Source organism: Schistocerca piceifrons, chromosome 5 (genome assembly GCF_021461385.2).
Source record: "Schistocerca piceifrons isolate TAMUIC-IGC-003096 chromosome 5, iqSchPice1.1, whole genome shotgun sequence".
NCBI classification, from domain to species: Eukaryota; Metazoa; Arthropoda; class Insecta; order Orthoptera; family Acrididae; genus Schistocerca; species Schistocerca piceifrons.
In genome coordinates this window covers 38,115,772-38,136,868 of record NC_060142.1, presented here as the reverse complement: position 1 = coordinate 38,136,868, position 21,097 = coordinate 38,115,772, and the positions used below count along the sequence as shown (strand labels likewise).

At 40.1% G+C, this 21,097-nt stretch overlaps 1 protein-coding gene across 1 annotated transcript in view; it reads left to right on the top strand.

The window, feature by feature from the left end:
• LOC124798238 (WW domain-containing oxidoreductase) overlaps positions 1 to 6,135 on the top strand; it is a 153,851-nt gene extending 147,716 nt beyond the window's left edge. The window contains exon 8 of the mRNA XM_047261552.1: positions 5,773 to 6,135. Coding sequence (XP_047117508.1) covers positions 5,773 to 5,830 — 58 coding nt within the window. The 3' untranslated portion in view covers positions 5,831 to 6,135. The remainder of the gene's footprint in view (positions 1 to 5,772) is intronic.
• Positions 6,136 to 21,097: the final 14,962 nt, after the last annotated feature.

The following is a 21,097-nucleotide window of genomic DNA, read 5'->3' as shown; positions in this document are numbered from 1 at the left end:
ACTACATCCAGGATGGCCAACACACCAGCCCTCATTGTTAATCCACTGGGTGAATTCGAACTGGAGTCGGTGGGCCTCCCGTTGGCCCAGACGCTGTCACTTTAACGTACTCAGAAATATTGGTGGGTTGCCAGTGGAATATACCAACATAATGAAAGTACTTAATAACAGTCAATTATTAATATGAAATGCAGAAATATTTTCCCACTTCTCAATTGTTAATATGACATACTGGAATATTTTTGACTTCTCTTGTTTAATGTACAGGGTGAACATTAATAAAATGGACAAACTGCAGGTATAGATTCCTGACTGGCAATGAAGGAAAAAAGCTCTTATGAACACAAGTCCGGAAATGCATCATTGCCATGGTACATGGTGCTGATGAATGATGGTTCCTCTGACCATGTGCCATGTGTTCTTTGCATGTTGCAGGCTGTGTGATTGGCACAGCATTCTGTAAGCAGCGGAATGGTCAGGTTTTTGTACCGGGAACAAGCCGTGATGGTGTTCATGTATGACCAAACAGATGGAAACTGTAGAGAGGCAACATGTCTACACCAAAACAAGTACCCTCAAAGACACCAACCACATCACACAACATTTCAAGCCCTTTTTGGACATTTGTGTGACCATAGGTCCTTTCAGACAGATGGACATGCAGGGAGGTGGCAGACTGTGCTTACACCAGAACTGGAGGACCAGCTTGTACAGGATATTGAGAAGAACCTTAGTGCAAGCTCCAGGCAAGTGGCCCACCAACATGGCGCGCCAAAGTATGATTGATCATGTGTATCCTACATGACACAGCATGCCATGGAGGCTACTTTGAGCATCTGCTGTGATGTGGGTGTGATGCATCTCTGTACTGTTCTGATTTGTTGTCACTACATGCACACTGTCCATTTCTGGACCCGTGTTCATAGGACATTTTTCCTTCCATTTTCAGCCAGGAATCCATCCCTGCAGTTTATCAGTTTTATTAATTTTCACCCTGTTTATTTTTGAATGTTCTTGTTCATGAGATTTTATGAAATCTCTATGATTTTACAAAACTCTATGATTTTTATGTAAAAATTCAGGTGATTCATCTGAGAAAGGCGTGTGCCATCTATCAGTCTTTTTTATACAAAGTGTATTTGATTCTAAATTCTTCCTCCAAAAACTGCCTGACAGACTCTGATAGTTGAATGGATTGCAAATATTAAATTTTATTAATAGAACTTTTTGCTATTAAAGAGTGAAGAACCATTATTTGTTCCCAACAGTGACGTGAATAAAACTGTAGAAACTTTGTGGTCAATTATTGATGATTTGCCTGTTGGCTTTCATCTCAAAATATATACAGATTTTTCTGATGTTTTGCCAGCATAAATGGTAGACTGGAGTCAAGGCGTAATTTAAATGTACCGGTCACGTAAGTGTCTGAGGGTCTTTCCCAGGTCATTGCTGCTGTGGTACTCACCTTTTTACCCCATGTTAATGATTTTCACCCCCTATGAACCATGGAACTTGTCGTTGGTGGGGAGGCTTGCGTGCCTCAGCGATACAGATGGCCGTACCGTAGGTGCAACCACAACGGAGGGGTATCTGTTGAGAGGCCAGACAAACGTGTGGTTCCTGAAGAGGGGCAGCAGCCTTTTCAGTAGTTGCAGGGGCAACAGTCTGGATGATTGACTGATCTGGCCTTGTAACACTAACCAAAACGGCCTTGCTGTGCTGGTACTGTGAATGGCTGAAAGCAAGGGGAAACTACAGCCGTAATTTTTCCCGATGGCATGTAGCTTTACTGTATGGTTAAATGATGATGGTGTCCTCTTGGGTAAAATATTCCAGAGGTAAAATAATCCCCCATTCAGATCTCCGGGCGGGGACTACTCAAGAGGACGTCGTTTTCAGGAGAAAGAAAACTGGCGTTCTACGGATCGGAGCGTGAAATGTCAGATCCCTTAATCGGGTAGGTAGCTTAGAAAATTTAAAAAGGGAAATGGATAGGTTAAAGCTAGATGTAGTGGGAATTAGTGAAGTTCGGTGGCAGGAGGAACAAGACTTTTGGTCAGGTGAATACAGGGTTATAAATACAAAATCAAATAGGGGTAATGCAGGAGTCGGTTTAATAATGAATAAAAAAATAGGAGTGCGGGTAAGCTACTACAAACAGCATAGTGAACGCATTATTGTGGCCAAGATAGATACGAAGCCCATGCCTACCACAGTAGTACAAGTTTATATGCCAACTAGCTCTGCAGATGATGAAGAAATTGATGAAATGTATGATGAGATAAAAGAGATTATTCAGGTAGTGAAGGGAGATGAAAATTTAATAGTCATGGGTGACTGGAATTCGAGAGTAGGAAAAGGGAGAGAGGGAAACATAGTGGGTGAATATGGATTGGGGGAGAGAAATGAAAGAGGAAGCTGTCTGGTAGAATTTTGCACAGAGCATAACTTAATCATAGCTAACACTTGGTTCAAGAATCACAAAAGAAGGTTGTATACATGGAAGAATCCTGGAGATACTAGAAGGTATCAGATAAATTATATAATGGTAAGGCAGAGATTCAGGAACCAGGTTTTAAGTTGTAAGACATTTCCAGGGGCAGATGTGGACTCTGACCACAATCTATTGGTTATGACCTGTAGATTAAAACTGAAGAAACTGCAAAAAGGTGGGAATTTAAGGAGATGGGACCTGGATAAACTGACTAAACCAGAGGTTGTACAGAGTTACAGGTAGAGCATAAGGGAACAATTGACAGGAATGGGAGAAAGAAATACAGTAGAAGAAGAATGGGTAGCTCTGAGGGATGAAGTAGTGAGACGAGGGCTAGTAGAAATCCTTGGGTAACAGAAGAAATATTGAATTTAATTGATGAAAGGAGAAAATATAAAAATGCAGTAAATGAAGCAGGCAAAAAGGAATACAAATGTCTCAAAAATGAAATCGACAGGAAGTGCAAAATGCCTAAGCAGGGATGGCTAGAGGACAAATGTAAGGATGTAGAGGCTTATCTCACTAGGGGCAAGATAGATACTGCCTACAGGAAAATTAGAGAGACCTTTGGTGAAAAGAAAGCCACTTGTATGAATATCAAGAGCTCAGATGGAAACCCAGTTCTTAGCAAAGAAGGGAAAGCAGAATGGTGGAAGGTGTATATAGAGGGTCTATACAAGGGCGATGTACTTGAGGACAATATTATGGAAATGGAAGAGGATGTAGATGAAGATGAAATGGGAGATACGATATTGCGTGAAGAGTTTGACAGAGCACTGAAAGACCTGAGTCGAAACAAGGCCCCGGGAGTAGAAAACATTCCATTTGAACTACTTGACGGCCTTGGGAGAGCCAGTCCTGACAAAACTCTATCATCTGGTGAGCAAGATGTACGAGACAGGTGAAATACCCTCAGACTTCAAGAAGAATATAATAATTCCAATCCCAAAGAAAGCAGGTGTTGACAGATGTGAAAATTACCGAACTATCAGTTTAACAAGTCACAGCTACAAAATACTAATGCGATTTCTTTACAGACGAATGGAAAAACTAGTAGAAGCCAAGCTCGGGGAAGATCAGTTTGGATTCCGTAGAAATGTTGGAACACGTGAGGCAATACTGACCCTACGACTTATCTTAGAAAATAGATTAAGGAAAGGCAAACCTACGTTTCTAGCATTTGTAGACTTAGAGAAAGCTTTTGACAATGTTGACTGGAATACTGTCTTTCAAATTCTGAAGGTGGCAGGGGTAAAATACAGGTAGCGAAAGGCTATTTATAATTTGTACAGAAACCAGATGGCAGTTATAAGAGTCGAGGGACATGAAAGGGAAGCAGTGGCTGGGAAAGGAGTGAGACAGGGTTGTAGCCTCTCCCCAATGTTATTCAATCTGTATATTGAGCAAGCAGTAAAGGAAACAAAAGAAAAATTCGGAATAGCTATTAAAATCCATGGAGAAGAAATAAAAAGTATCTAGGTTCGCCGGTGACATTGTAATTCTGTCAGAGACAGCAAAGGACTTGGAAGAGCAGTTGAACGGAATGGACAGTGTCTTGAAAGGAGGATATAAGATGAACATCAACAGAAGCAAAACAAGGATAATGGAATGTGGTCAAATTAAGTCGGGTGATGCTGAGGGAATTAGATTAGGAAATGAGACACTCAAAGTAGTAAATGAGTTTTGCTATTTGGGGAGCAAAATAACTGATGATGGTCGAAGTAGAGAGGATATAAATTGTAGACTGGCAATGGCAAGGAAAGCGTTTCTGAAGAAGAGAAATTTGTTAACATCAAGTATAGATTTAAGTGTCAGGAAGTCGTTTCTGAAAGTATTTGTATGTAGTGTAGCCATGTATGGAAGTGAAACATGGACGATAAATAGTTTAGACAAGAAGAGAATAGAAGCTTTCGAAATGTGGTGCTACAGAAGAATGCTGAAGATTAGATGGGTAGATCACGTAACTAATGAGGAGGTATTGAATAGGATTGGGGAGAAGAGGAGTTTGTGGCACAACTTGACAAGAAGAAGGGACCGGTTGGTAGGACATGTTCTGAGGCATCAAGGGATCACAAATTTAGCATTGGAGGGCAGCGTGGAGGGTAAAAATCGTAGAGGGCGACCAAGAGATGAATACTCTAAACAGATTCAGAAGGATGTAGGTTGCAGTAAATACTGAGAGATGAAGAAGCTTGCACAGGATAGAGTAGCATGGAGGGCTGCATAAAACCAGTCTCAGGACTGAAGACCACCAACAACAACAATGATTTTCAAGGACATCTTGGATTGTGTTGTGAGGAACTACGTGTACTCCACCAATCATATTATTATATGAAAGTCAGCACTCAGCAAAGTGACATATTGAGAGATGAAATATCAGATATGGCCATCTGTCTCTTAAGTTGACGGACAGAATTGGTCATATGTTGCACAAACATATAGTAACGTCTGTTTTTAAACTGAGAAAGAAGATTGGAGACTATGTCAGAAGTGTATAGGACAAAAGACAGCCACTTGCAGTGTCAGGGAGTATATTGGTACAGTATATCATGGACATGTGGAGTAGTCTGTGTTGTAATAACCAGATGATTCGTTAACACTAGGGTCATTGAACATAAACAGTACTGCAGGTGGAGAAATTGGCCATGGTGAAGTAAGCACTCTGACCACGAAATAAAATTCATGAACCAATGCACAGGTTTTTTTCACTGTGGAGGAGAGCTGCTACTTTTTTTCCAGGGAAGCACTTGAAAATCATAAACATGACAATAGTTGTAATAATAAAGAAGAAGTCCCAAGGTAAGTTGACCTTGGATTCCTGTGCTGCAGTAAATGACTGTGCAACAAACAAGTGCAGAACCACAACAGTAATGACCAATGAAAGGGCTTCAGATGTTGGCACAACAGGAACACACGATCTCTGGCTGTGGGTTTGACTCCAATCTGCCATCAGCATGGAGGTGACCTTTTGACAATGTCAGCCACTCATGCTGGTGAAGCAACAGAAAAATCAGTAAATAAATGTCAGCCAAAGGACTGAGACAAAAGCCAACACGCAAAATGAAATTTATAGTTTTGTGTTAAAAACATAAAGTTAAAACTAAAGAGAACTATCTGGTACTTCACTCACATAGTGGAACAATAATCTCCAGGTAATGACATTAAAGACCTGAACTTTAAGATGAATGAGTTAGAGAGCACTGCCAAAATTAATCATACATATAACTTTTATGAACAGACTGATGTATATTACTTCTTTGATTACTTCTTTGTTGCAGCCCAGTCTTTGAACAGGCTTCTTCTGATGATGAAACAAACGTGGGCCAGAATTTATAAACATGTGTTTCATAATATGCAGGCTGTGATAAACTTAAACTTGTATAAGCATACCCAATTTTTGTATATGCTTTTGGTATTAATTGTTTGCTTATTATGTGGTGGTTTTTCTAAATCTTAACCATGACTTCTTGTTTAAGAGTAGATTAAATCATAGCTCACTTAGCCCAGATTTAAATGAACTGTACATTTTATATTATCATGTCTGGAGGAGTTATGTGAAATGGGTTCAAGTGTTTATTACAGAAGCACTACTTTATGCAATTGATGTAAAATATATTACTTTTATTATGTACAAATCAAAACGTGAATTCCAATTTTTTTGTCTTATTACAATGGTGTTTGTTTCATGGATTCTTCTATATCTGCTTGATAAAACAGTTTCATACAAATGAAATAATGGAAAATCCAGGAGTGATAGTAATGGTGTGGAAAGGTTACAGTGCTATTTACCACATAGAGGTGTTGGGTGGTAGGCAGGCACATTTAGCTATTGGACTAAGTCCTTCATCGGATGTAGGCAAAACAAAACATACACACATTTACAGCTAGCACACACATGGTCGATGCCATCTCCGACCACTAATGCCCAACAGTTGAGGGGGTACAGCAATCTTCAGTTGGGTGGGATACAGAAGAGGTGGGGTGGTGGGGTAGTGGGGTGCAGAAGAGGCATTTGGGTGGGGTGGGGAGGGGAGGGAAGGGATCGTAGAGTAGGGGTAGGGGAAGATGCTATAGTTGGAGTCATGAATGAAGGCAGTTGAGTTTAGGCTTGTTCTGCACAGCTACGTCATGCACACTCCAACAGCCAGTGAGTGTTCAGTAGTGGTCTGAGTGCCCTGCTCTGAATGCCATATCTAATGTGAGCATTAAATGTGATTGTAGTGAGTTGTTCAGTGAATTTCTATTTAATCTTTTGCATACTGTTACCGCTGATGGTGGTGGTTAGTGGTAAATCCTGCGTAAGCAAGTGAGGGACATAATTTCCAGGATATATGCTTCCTTTGAGCGGAAAGCACGCGCGTGCGCGTACAGCAACTGTCCCTTGGAATCATCAACAATACAATCCCCGCCTGTGCCTCAACGTGCACAAACTGCCATCGTTCATGGATTGGACTATAGTGTTGCCTATGAGAGCATCCAGGGACATGGTGGGACAGTGTAGTAGGCTGGGCTGCTATGTGCAGCATCAGGAGGCTGTACTTGTGGATGGAAAAGGGCAGAAGAGAGAATTAGAGAATAGGAGAGGACTATGAAGGTGTGTAGGTGGAATAGAAGGTGTTTGCAGGGCTGGTATGGGAGCAAGGAATGGTATACATGGTAGGTCAGTGGACGACAGGGACCGGCGAAGATTGATGAGACCTGGGGACTATGGGAATGAAGGATTGTTGTAGGGAGGGTTCCCACGTACACAATTTAGAAACGCTGATGTTGTTGGGAAGAATTCCAACAGCACAAGCTGTGAAGCAGTCACCAAAGTCAAACACATTGTGTTGGGTGGCATCCTCAGCAACTGGCTAGACTACCTGTCTCTTGGCCACAATTTGGCAGTGGCCATTCAAGTGAACTGATAGCCTTCTAGTGGTCATGTCCTCTTCGAATGCAGCACAGTAGTTGCACTAAGTTGGTAGATCTCATGGCTGCTTTCACAGTTGCCCTTGTTTCTCATTGGGTAGGAGATGTCTGTGACAACTGGAGTAAGTGGTAGTAGGAGGATGTATTGGATAGGTCTTGCATCTAGGTCTGTTGTAGAGATATGAGCCACCACCAAACTGTTGCCAAGACATAGGTGGACCATCCAATTGCTGAGCATACACCTCAACATGATGGGCACAATGTAAGTGTGCCATGTGGGAACTCTCCTTACAACAATCCTTCGTTCCAATAACCCCTGGCCTCAAACTTCACTAGTCCCTGTCCTCCACCTGCCTATTTCCTTACCTGCACCCATGCCAGCCCTACACACACCGTCTACTCTGCCAGTGCACATGTGTAATCCTTTCGCCTTCTCTGGTTCCCCCTTCATGTGTTTTTACTTCAGTCTGACATCTTGAAGTTAGCTGTGCAGTGCATTGTAAGGTGAGTTTTAACTAAATCTTACTCTGCTACAGTGTAAGTGTGTGTTAGTGCTTTACAATTTTTTGATAAAAAGTAGTGTCATATGAGACATTGTGAGTGTTGCTGTAGGTTAATTAGTATGGGAGATGCTCGTCAGAACTGTAGGGTGCTGTTTCACTGGGATGACTGTAGTGGGGAAGCCATTAAAGTGTCAGATGAGGCTCTTCCATGGAGTAGGGGATTGTCTAGATGAGACACGAGAATTGTGGAATGGGGAAAAAGATTTGTGCCCATTAGGCAAAATTAGAAATGACCTAATCTGATCTTGATAAGTTGAAGGGGGAAAGAAAAAATATGACCTGGGAAAAAGATATATGTAATAAGCAAAAGGAGAAACCCTCAGAAATCACATTTAATTCCCTGGTTAGCAGTCAATTCAAGTTGTTACTTGAAATAGGGAAGAACCCAACCAAATTTTGAGCAGAGTGGAGTGCAGAAGACTCGTGAAACAACTTGAGGACTAGGTCAGTAGAAAAGTGAAGTATAAAGAAGAGACTCCTGCTGCTAGGAAGCAACCATGGGATGGGTGTTGAGAAATGCTACAGGAATAGCTAGGAATAGAGTACCAGGTCACAAGCTTCATGAAACCTAGTGCTAACTGTAGCCAGATGACAGAGAACATAGGAGCTTGTGCAAAGATTTTGATGGAGAGGATCAGGTACTTATGGTAGGAAAAGCAGGAAATAACCTGGCTAGCAACTTAAGAGCATTAAAGGTGATCTGGAGGAAATAGGTGCAGCACAAGTGCACACTCGTGGGGTTTGTGGATGTGCCATGTCCAGCCCTGGGTTAACAACTCTGTTAGCCATTTTAACAAAAAGCTGAGTGAATTGCTTCGGATTGCAATAGCCTCATATTGTTGCTGTAGCTGTTGCTGCAATTGGGAGATGGGGATTCACACAAGGTAAAATCCCTGTGGTTAATGGAATCAGAGGACTCATTTTTTGTATCGGAATCAGGTTACAGACCGACTTTCTTGAAAGAAATTAGAACAGAGCAGGGCCATACTGTATGTAACAGTTTCCAGAGAAGTGAAATTGGTTTGCTTCATCAGAACATTAGTGGGCTGCAAAACAAGATAGATGATCTTCTTTTATGCCTAAAAGATGTGGAAAATCCTAATGGAATGATGTCTGCCTGTCTGAAAATCATGTAGCTATAGGAGGTAGAAAAGTTAAATATAAGGGATTGTAAACTAGCATCATTTTTGTGTGGAATGAACATGGAAAAAGGAGGAAATGCATCATATGTAAATCTTGGATGCAAGTAAAAAATATTGACACTAACAGGTTGTATGTTGATCAGTACCTAGAGACATGCTTGTGAGTAGTTATTTCAGAATGCTTCTCTTGTAATTGTAATAGTTTACAGATCCCCTCAAGGATATTTCCATATTCATGAGAAATCTAGATGGATTGTTGAGCTACCTGTCAGACAAGAAGAAACACTTAAGATTGTGGAGATTTTGATGTAGTTTACTTAAGATATACAGACAGGAAAAATTAACTGGCATCATTATTTGAGTTATTCAATCTGATTTCAAAGGTTAATTTTCCAACTCAGTGTGCAGCAAGGTAAAAGGACCCATATTAATAAAATTTTTGTAGACAGAACTCAAGCTGAAACAGTTAATGTGTACCCAGTTGCTAATGCACTATCTGATCATAATGCACAATTAACAGAAATAAACACTACACCTTACACTCATGGTAAGTTCATACAAAGCAGCGAGGCACATTAATGAGAACAGGATGTATTCTTTGTGATGTGTGATGAAGTATGTATAGAAAGAGATGCTAAAATCAAATTAAGTTTATTTCTTAGTATATATGCATCAATATTTGAAAGCAGGTTTCCTGAGGTTATTCAGAAATTCCATTTAAAAAGAAAGAAAGAAAAAAAGACCAGTAAACTGTGGATAACTAATTAAATCAAAATATCATGTAATAAAAAGAGAGAAATTTATACAAAGGCCAGAGTCTACATACATACATATGTACATACATACACTGCAAACCACCATACAGTGCATGGCAGAGGGTACTCCACACCAGCACTAAGTCATTTTCTCTCCTGTTCCACTCACAAATAGAGCGAGTGAAAAACAATTGTTGAAAAGCCTCCATATGAGCCCAAATTTCTTGCATCTTATCTTCATGGCCCTTACACGAAGTGTACATCTCCAGTGGAAGAATTGTTTTGCAATCAGCCTTAAATACCAGTTCTCTAAATTTGTGCAATAGTGCTTTCCAGAAAGTGCATCATCTTCCTTCCATGGATTCCCATTTGAGTTAATAAAGCAGCTCCATGATATTTGCATGCTAATTGAGCCTACAGATAAGAAATGTAGCAGCATACCTCTGAATTATTTTGATATCTTACTTTAATCTGCCTGGTGGAGATCCCAAACTTTTGAACAGAGCTGAAGAATGGGTTTCACTAGCATTCTATATGCTGTCTTTTTCCTGGATGAGCTACACTTTCCCAAAATTCTCCCAATACAATGGAGTCAAGCATTTTACTTCCCTACTTACCAGTCTGATGCGCTCATTTCATTTCATATCACTTTGCTTCGTTACACTTAGATGTTTAATCCAAGTGACTGGTTAAGCTACACCCTACTGATGTTGTATTCAAATGTTACAGAACTGCCTTTCCTACTCATTCGAATTTACTTATATTTTTCTACATTTAGAGCAAAATACCATTCATCACACCACCTAGAAATTTTTTTGAAGTCAAGATTTGACATTACTTGCATACAACAAAAAATTCTGTTATATTTTAAGGAAAATCGTAAAATGCTTAGAAGTATGCATGTCCTGGCAGAAATCAATAAAGCAGGTAATAAGATTAAAACTTTATGGCCTATTGTCAAATGGGTGACTGATCGGCCAGTCTGTGAATGTGATACCATAACAATTAAACTAAATGATAGTGTTTTGGCTGTTAGGTCAGAAGTTGGAAGCACAGTACTTTCAACAATTGCTTTCTAAATGTAGTAGCAAAATTAGAATTAAGTGTTTCAGTTGAAGTATCAAGAGAATACATTAAAAATGTATTCCACAAAACTTCAAACAACTAGAAGTAGCATCAGCATCCTACACTGAAATTAATAGAGTAATAAAAATTGTAAAAAAACAAAGGCTCATGTTGTGTTGCTGGAACTTCAGAGAGAATTCTGAAAAGTTGCTCTAACTTAACAAATAGTGTCCTTATTTCTCACAGAGAATTTTTCCAGACAGGTTAAAATACACAGTTGTTAAGGCTCTTTGTAAGAAAGGTGACAAGAAAGACATAATTTTCATCCATTTTCCTTAGTGACATCTTTTACCAAAATGTTCAAAAAAGTAAAATACTCTAGAGTAGGCTCGCATTTAAGTGGGAACAATTTACTTAGCATATCACACTTTGGATTATGGAAGAGTTACTCAATTGACAATGGTATTTACACATTTGCCTACCAAATATTACAAGCTTTAAATAAGAAAAGTCACCAGTTGCTATTTTTTGTGATCTTTCCAAAGCATTAGATTATGCAGTTCTTGCTACATGATTATAAAACTTAAATTTTATGGAATTGCTGGCTTTACACGTAACTGATCCGAATCAGAATGCAAAATGTTTAGCTGAATAATTCAAACAATTCTGGACAGATTGAAAATTTTAGTGTCTGGGGAGAAATTACAAAGTGAACCCACAGGCTTCAATTTTGGGTCCACTCCTATTCCTTATGTAGCTGAACGATATCAATATAAAATATTCAACAAGCAGAAATGGTACTTTTTGCAGATGATACTAGTGTTATAATAAATTCCATTAGAGAGAAACCAACACAAGAAACTGTCAATGATGATGTGCCAAGAATTCTTAAGTACTTCTTTGAAAATGGGCTCTCTGCGAATTTTGAGGAAACACGCTACATTCAACCTGTAAAATGAATAGTCATGCTAAAAATTGATGCAGCATATGAACAGGAGTCAGTAAACAGGACAGAATTCTCCAAATTTTTGGGTGTACACACTGATGAAAACTTGAACTCAAAGAAGCATATTACTAAGCTTCTCAAACAGTTAAGTTCAGCTACTTTTGCTCTTCATACAATTGCTATTCTGGGACACAAACAAATCAGCCTCATGACATATTTTGCATTCTTCCACTCAGTAAGGTCTTATGAATTTATTTTTTTGAGTTACTCATCACTTAGAAAGTACTGATTGCACAAAAGTGAGCAGTAAGAATAATACGTTTTGTTCATCCATCTTCGCCACACATGTTCCTCTTCATGGGGTTGGGCATTTTAACTGCACCATCACAATACATAATATTTGCTAATGAAATTCATCTTCACAATTTGAGAAGAACAGTGATGTCTATGTATACAACACTGAAGAGTAAAACTATCAGAGGCTCAGAATATTTAGTGACAAAAATTTTTGACCATTTGCCCAATACCTTCACTATAGTGAGTATACACGTGTGATGTTTGCAGTCCATGGCAACTAGTACTATATGGTTTCTATGATATATGGGCTAAGGAATGAAAGTACTCCTTGGTTTATAGCGAAGCTGAAGATGGCGCAAGCAATGTGCTGAAACTAGTTGTTTGAAATAAATTTCTTTGATGATATGATTGTAGTAGTTAGTTTCCTTAATTTATTTTAAGAAATGGCCACTAATGAGGGCAGAAGGATGAATCTCTCCAAACAGTATTGTATAATACTCCCAGAAGGGGAGGAGGAAACAAAATGCAACCACATAGGTTGACTTAGATACCAGAAGCAAATATCTCATAGCTCCATATGCAATTGTAAATGCTACACCAACAACAATAATTGATTTCAGTGAGATGATTTGTCTTTATACAGCCCATAGTATAATAATGAATATACCCTATCTGCTGTATCATCGGCAGTAGGTGTGTCCTGTTTGAAAAGCTCGCTACTGATTTTCGTAATAGTAATTCATTTTGCCAATATTTTGCATTTAATATTATTGTTAAGAGTGTCATAGAAGGAATCTAATTTGTTTTATATTTTTTGTGGAGTGAAAACTGCTTTAATGTACAAATATTAGGGAGCCTTCACATATATATACAAGTAGGAGACTTCACTTAGTGGACATATCATCAATAGATAAGTAACTGACAAATAACAGTAGGTGGTGTCTTGAGGAATAAGTCAAGGATAGCAACACAACCATGCTCCTTGCTGATAAATAAAGAATTAATTATTTTATAGATTTAACAATATCAACAAATATAATTTTAATAGTCATTTGCTCTTATAACCGATACCAAGCATGTAACCAGCATTGATCGAATATTTTTTTTCACTCTTTGAGTTACAGAAATAAAAGATCCAAAGTTGGAATCCTGGCCCAGCATACAGTTTTAATCTGCCAGGAAGTTTCAGAAATAATTTTATTTTTAATAGTGTTAGTTATGAATTAAATCAACTGGTGTCAAGTAATATTTCCAACATATTGCACCTGCCTTGTATCCTCAGTTTTAATTCTCCAAAGCTGTCCCTTGTGAATTCATTAAGGGATCAAATAAAGTAAAATATTCAATGATTTGATGAGAATTACTATTATCTCGGGAATGCAATTTATGGACAACTTCATGACGACAAAGAAATTTTTCAGAGGATACTTTCAGTATGTTCAGCTCTGTTTATTTCTTTGAATTTCATTTACAATGCATTGCACGAGAGAAAATTTTCTTTTGGACCATTTTTACTACATTCTATTTGGAAAAAAAGGAGTGTGTATTCACTGCCAATATGTGCTGATTTATTTTTATGTCTGTGGTACCATTTTACTCTAAATTAGCCATAGATGTTGTCATTTGTAGTAGATGCAACATGCTTAGCCTGCATGGAACACCACATGTGGCAGTTCTGAATAGAGGGTGTAATAAACATCTCACTGCTGTGTGCAGCAATTTTGATTGAGACATGTTGGATGTTAATACACAACAGTACCATCTAAATGAGAAAAGTATCATGACATTATCTGGATACTACCATGTTCAGTCAGTTTAGAAACCATTAGTTTGTCCAGACGAAAGCCAGATGGTTGATCGTGGAATTGTAAGTTTAATAATATTGGTATAACATCGCATAACTATGCCTTGGACTTGGTAGTGACTTGCAGAATAAAGATGTAGCTTTGGGTGAAGTGACTCAGGAGACAAAGGAAAGGGTGCATGTGGTACTCAGAGACTCTCACTGTAAGTTTGGGGTTAGCACTACTTGTTGACTGTGGCAGGCAGTCATCTGCTTGGCTTGCTGAGTTAAACTGTGAGTAAGGTTGATTTTACGAGATTGTACTTTCTTTTAAATGGTCTCTTTCACAAGGGAGAGAAGACATACAGATTTGTGCTGCAGAAATTCCGTTAAAATGTCATTACTGGTGTGCAGTATAGGCAAGAACAGATGTGACACCAATTGAAGTGATGGAACTCTAGGCAGTTCTGTTTACTGAGCTGACTGAGCAACAAACTCATTTTTCAATTTCTGGTCCACTGGTGTACAATTGGTGAACCTTGAGAAACAATATGGACTTTTCTGCTGGGGAGATCATTCATGAGGACCATAGAGATGCACAAGTAAAAAGGCTGTGTAGGCAGTGTGGTTGCTGTCTCTGTCCCACATCACATACTCACACCATTGTCTATCTTGGTAACTGGAAATATTGAGATGAGTGTCAGACTGAATCCCTTTTTCTGCTTCTGGTTCTCCTTAGAAAAAATTGTATGATCGGAAAATTATTGCTCTCACTTTTTAACGTAATAGTCTCATGTTTACTTTATGCCACAACAGTGATCACTACAAAGGCTTAGTACCTTCACTATAGATGAAATAACATGGAAATCTATGCATGACCCTAGCCACTGTACATCACTCCTTGACCTGGATCCTTACATGCACACCAATATAATATGAAGATGCTTGCTGTTATCCACACAGACAATGGAGTGTATGTGACAAATGATTGAAAGACATTGCTCCTCCTCTGCACATTCAATGCAGGGCTAGAGAGAGCTTGACAAGGAGCTCTCTCCAGGATTGCACATCATTTGAGCCCAGTGTCAATTGTCTGGACAATGACTCTCTCCTAGAAATAACAGAGAAAGAACCTGTACAGTTAAAAGGCCATCGAGTTCCTGGTACCCAAATACATTGTCTCAGCACCTGCCAAGACATAGCATAAAAAAAAAGTTGTCAATAGTCAGAATACTCCTCCATAGGTTTCCATGTTCGTGTGTTGAAAAAATGGTTACCATGCTCCAGATTTGGCGAAGGGCAGTCAAGCTGAGAAGCTCGAGTAATACGAAAGATCTGTGCTGAGAATAGATGAGACAAAGCCTGTGAGCTGAATAAGTTATTGAGCTTCCACATCATGGTGAAGCGTCTTCCAATGACACATGAAGCACACACAGGAAAATACTGCCAAAGTCTAGCGAGATGTAGCAAGTGTGCTGCTAATTATGACTGTCATACTACCACGGAGATGTAAGACAGCTAAATATGATAGGAACCAGTGGCAGATTCATATGGGGGGGGGGGGGGGGGGGGCCCTCACGCACTCCCCGCGCACGCTATTCGTTCGTTTCTTACTTTCCTATAAAGCACGCGTGTCTGCATCATCATATTTTATACGTTTCTGCCTGGCACATAGATAGCCAACACATAGCTACGAGAAAAGCCTAGTGATCTCGATACGTTTTTCTGTCTGGCATTTGTTCGAGTAAAACCGCCAATATTGTACTGCTTTCTTGTACAGAGAACCTTCGATGCGTTGCGTTATAAATAAGGACTATTCGCCAAATAGGAAGCTAGTTTACATTCAGAAACAGAAATATTAAGACTGAAGAACGAATAAGTAAATGTCCTAGTTGTAGCAACTGCAAGTGTGAAGATTAGTCAAGAGTGAGAGTGATCAATTGATTGTGAAGTATTAATAATAGTAATTCATAGTAATTTCTCAGTAAAAATATTGTTACGAGACTCGTAACAATATTTTTACTAATAACATGCCTGGGAAACTATTGATGCGTATATCTCGGGTAATAGTGACTTTCGAGAATATACCTAAAAATGCATTGTTACTACATAGGCGCTCCTTCAAATGCACTAGAAAGGAACGGAATCGACAATAAAAGTTACACACACATAAATTGCTGAATGACGTCATCATTGGAAACTCGCACTTATATTATACGTCGTAAGTACAGATTGCTTTGTCGCTTTCGCGGTAGGTATTTGTTCACACTCCATAAAAGTCTGGAAGCGAACATCCTGGCAGCAAAAGTTCTCGAAACAACCGAGCCACATCTATACGGGAAGCAGAGTCGCTGACATGTAGGTAGTTTGAAAGCTACAATCGTCGCGTTAACTTGGAAGTGATAAAAAGTGAAGAATGCGATTATCGGCTATTACCACGGACTTCAGTCAGTGTTCTGATTAGTGAGATTATAAATACGCAGAGTGTGACCTTGTGTGTTTTAGTGCTAAGTATACCAGTGTTGAATTTTTCAGTGTGAATAAAGTGTTTATTTGAGAATAATTTGTATCTAATTCCTACGTCGTAACAATATAACAAAATGGATCGTTATGTAATAAGAAAAAGAAAAGTAGAAACATCTGAAGATACCGGTCACCAGTCAGCCGCAAGAACACTGCCAGATGTACAGGCAGAGGCCAGCACTTTGTCGAAACTTCCACAAGATTCATCGACTGATTCCCTTAATCCCACGGATATTGGCAATTATTTGGATATATTAGCGTCAGGATATTTTAGTTATGATATAAAAAACAAGTTTCCCACAGCTCCAAGAAAACCTGAAAAAAGTTATACCTTTCCTACTTTGAACACAGACAAGTGCACGACATTCACTTCAAACAGTACCGGTATCCATGACTAGTGTTCTCACAAGTTGGAAAGGGGCTTCTTTGCATTAACTGTTTAATTTTCGTGAATAATAAAATGTTTGGAGGAGAGAAATCCATTATCGCCAAGAAACCTGTTACTGAAACACTAATGAAGTTTGCCAAACTTACTGGTAAAAATGGTGACCTTCTCACACTCTGATATTCAAGCTCCTGTCCTTAGTGGCAGAGCAGTGTAATTGAGTAAGAGTCTTTCCGCATTCGACGAATTGTAGGCCATTTCCCAACGTCTAATTGTCGGTGCAATATGGTGATCGATGCAAAATAGTTTTTTGCCACTGAAAATCTCGTCTGCAGAAAGAAAATAAGAAAGGCAGACGGTGCTTCCACACTGACGGAATCAGTAATTTGGCAGGTAAATGCAATAAGAACCAATAATAATGCTCCATTCATTTCACAAGACATCCTTTGTGCCGGGATGTAGGAGCCTCTGCACAGCGGTGAGAACGTTTGCGTTTCAGAGATGTTTGTTGAAAGCATGACTTAACGATTTCCAGGAAGAGTAACACGTGATGGACGGGGTGCCTTGTCAGGACTATCAGGAGGAATGCATTCGGCGTTATTCCACACTATTTTCGTAAATAGGTTCTGTTAGGAAAAGAATTTCCATGGAGACAAGCTGAGACATCATAAAAGCTGCTACAAAAGTGACCGTTAACTATTTCTGGAGCAGTATACAATTTCCAAAAGACGACTTGGCTCTTATTTTGGATAGCCATGTGACGTCAGTATAACATTGAGTACCTTTTAGATGGTGAGTGTCCATGCAGACATTTCGCAGAGTTGCATCAGCCTCTCTGGGGAGGTAATCACGCGTGCATGGCTAGACGCAGCTTGTATGTCCCGTTAGGATCGCGAGGGAGAAAGCAGCCTGTGCTATTCTGGAACAGATTTCAGTACCATGATCTGTGACATCAGTATCCACAGGTGACACGCTAGCAGCGGTAAACACACATATCCAGAGGCGTTTCGTGTATGGGACCAGAGTGAGTGCGCCTTGGAGTTCTGTGACATCAGTATAACACTTTAAGAACTCTAACTTTGTTGCAATGGCAAGGAAAGCGTTTCTGTGGCACGACTTGACAAAAAGAAGGGACCGGTTAGTAGGACATGTTCTGAGGCATCAAGGAATCACAAATTTAGCATTGGGCGGCAGCGTGGAGGGTAAACATCATAGAGGGAGACCAAGAGATGAATACACTAAGCAGATTCAGTAGGATGTAGGTTGCAGTAGGTACTGGGAGATGAAGAAGCTTGCACAGGATAGGGTAGCATGGAGAGCTGCATCAAACCAGTCTCAGGACTGAAGACCACAACAACAACTTTGAAAGACCACAACAACAACAACTTTGTACCCGAAAATAGATACGACTTTCACGTGCTTGCTGTAGGCGGCAGCGGCGTGGGGGTGATGGCTTGTGCTGGCTTGCATCTGGCGGTGGCTCGCGGCGACGTCTGCACGTGCGCGCCCACGGCGACCTTGGAGCCTCTGATATGTTTACGATAGTTCGAAAGTGTTTTTATGTGCAATGAGTGTTTGTGCACTACATTATTTCCGGCTGTTTAAGCGTTGTGAGTGTGTTGGCAGAACGTGACATATGCATTATTTCAGTGGTTTACGAGTAGTTTACAGGTCTGCACATCAGTGTACTGCATTATTTAAGTGATTCACGAGTAGTTTGCAGGTCTGTATGCTGTGTACTGCATTATTTTGAAAATTTACGTGTAAATTTCGTGTTTGCACATCAGTGTACTGCATTATTTACAGGTAGTTTTCATATCTATGTGCTGTGTAGTGCATTATTTAGGTAATTTAGGAGTTGCTTGCGTTTAATATGCGTTATTCCGGTAATTTACGAGTAGTTTGCAGGTCTGTAGCCTGTGTGGCATGACCCCAAGCATGTCAGAGCGTGTGTTTTGTATCAGTGTAATAAATAAACTGTGTGAAATCCGCCCCTAAATAAATTGCTCGAAAATAAATAAAGTACACTCCTTCCTCTCTCCAGCAGCCCAGCACAGGCTGAGTCCTTTTCCCACCATTTTCCCCCACCCGAGACTGCCATCTTGAGTTATGTCATGGAAGGGATGACAGTGCTCTCTGGTGGTGGTACTGTGTACTAGGTCAGTTGGACTCCAGACCCCATGGCAAACATACTTGATGGTAGTACTGCCTCTATTCGTTTAAATAAAGACTGCATGCAAAATAAAGACTTACATCCAGCACAGGCCGAGTTCTTTTCCCACCTATTCCTAGGAAGAGGTGGTGGTTCGGTGACTTAGGTTAGTGGAGGCAGCCCAAGTGCCCTTTTTTCCCGCCATTTTGTTAGGTTAGTGGAGGTAGCCATGGTGTGTTGCATTTTCCTGATGGAATTTGAACTTCCCACCATTTTATGGGGGAGGGGTTAAGCTAGTGGAGGTAGCCCAATCGACCTATCTTCCCACCAAAAGCCTCCATCTTGGATAACAGTACGTGCATCATCAGCTGACATCATGGCCGCCATCTTGGATAACGGTACTTTGGGGCAGAAGATACTCCGTCCCCTTCTTAGGCTGTGATGGTTGCTCAGTTAATAAGTCAGAATTGAAAGGAGCTGTGGCTACAATAAAAAATCAATCAATAAAAAAGAAATCTATCAATACCCAAGTACCACTGCATTGAAGTCATTAGCTCATCCCTTCTGTCTCTCACAGTTGCAAAGTTACAAGTGTGAGAAACTCATTCAATATTATTTAAGAAGTAGTATCGTTCTTTACAGTGTCTAGGAAGCAGTTCACAACATTGAAGAGTCACCTAGAACACTCACTGCGGTCTCATTGTCAAACGAGGGGTACAAAGAAGGAGTCTCCTAGAAGATTGAGTCTAAAGACTGAAGACAGACACAATCGGGCGTACCCTGGAAATGGTGAAAGATTTCACCGGCTAATCCTTCTAACACCAGATCAAGTTAAAGTCCAAAACCAAATTAACATCAAGATGCAATGGCCTTTATCAAGACCACCCCTTGTGACGATCTCGATAAATATTGAGGGATTCTCTAGTCATAAGAGTGTTTTATTAGCAGACATGTGATATAAGCAAAAATGCGATGTATTGCTGGTGCAGGAAACACACCGAGGAGCCACCAGCCACAGACCTAAAATAGCAGGAATAAATTTGGCCATTGAAAGACCTCACGACAAGTATGGGAGTGCGATTTTCATTAGACCCGGGCACAGCGTAACATCAGCCGCAATGACAGAAGTAAATAACATTGAAGTACTTACCATTCGCGCCCAGAAGTTCTCTGTGACGCCTGCGTACAAACCACCAGATGTGGACTTTGTTTTCCATAAACCAAACAATTTTATATATGGCCATATTAATTTTGTCATGGGCGATTTCAACTGCCATGGTGAAGCATGAGGATATAATGAGACTGATGAGAATGGTGTACAGCTTGAATCCTGGGCTGACACTAATGACCTACAACTCATTCATGACCCAAAACATCCAGCATCGTTCAACAGCAGAAGATGGAGAAGGGGATATAATCCTGACAACATCTTTGTGAGTAGGAAGTTGGCAGCACAGTGCATGAAGCTTGTTGAAGAACCTATCCCAAGTACACAACACAGACCCGTCATTTGTGTTGTGAAAGCCATGGTTAAACCAGAGGAGGTGCCTTTCCAAAGATGGTTTAATTTAAAAAAGGCAGACTGGCAGAAATTTAAAGAGCAATTGGATGAAGAGATTGAGAAAATCCCTCCTCGACCAGATGAGTATGGTAGATTTATCGATCTTGTGAAAGGGATCTCAAGGAAAAACATCCCAAGGGGTTGCCGTACCCAGTCCATCCAGGGTCTGACCGGCAGCAGCAAGGTCTTACTTGTCAGGTACCAAAAGCTGTTCACTCAGGACCCCTTCGGCGAAGATACGATGGAGGCTGGGGAGGAACTAATGCAGGCTATTGCTGAGGATAAAAGATCACGGTGGTGCAAACTAGTTGAGAATCTTGACATGAAACAAAACAGCAGACGTGCATGGAAATTACTGAAAAACGTAAGTGGGGACCCAACTGACCACCAGCAGAAGAACAACAGGGTAACAGCAAATCAAATTGCTAGCCAACTTCTGAAGAATGGGAAAACCAAAGGGAAAAGAGAAAGGGAAAGAGTTATACCCCAAGAACAAAAAGATTATGGACTCCTCAATGCT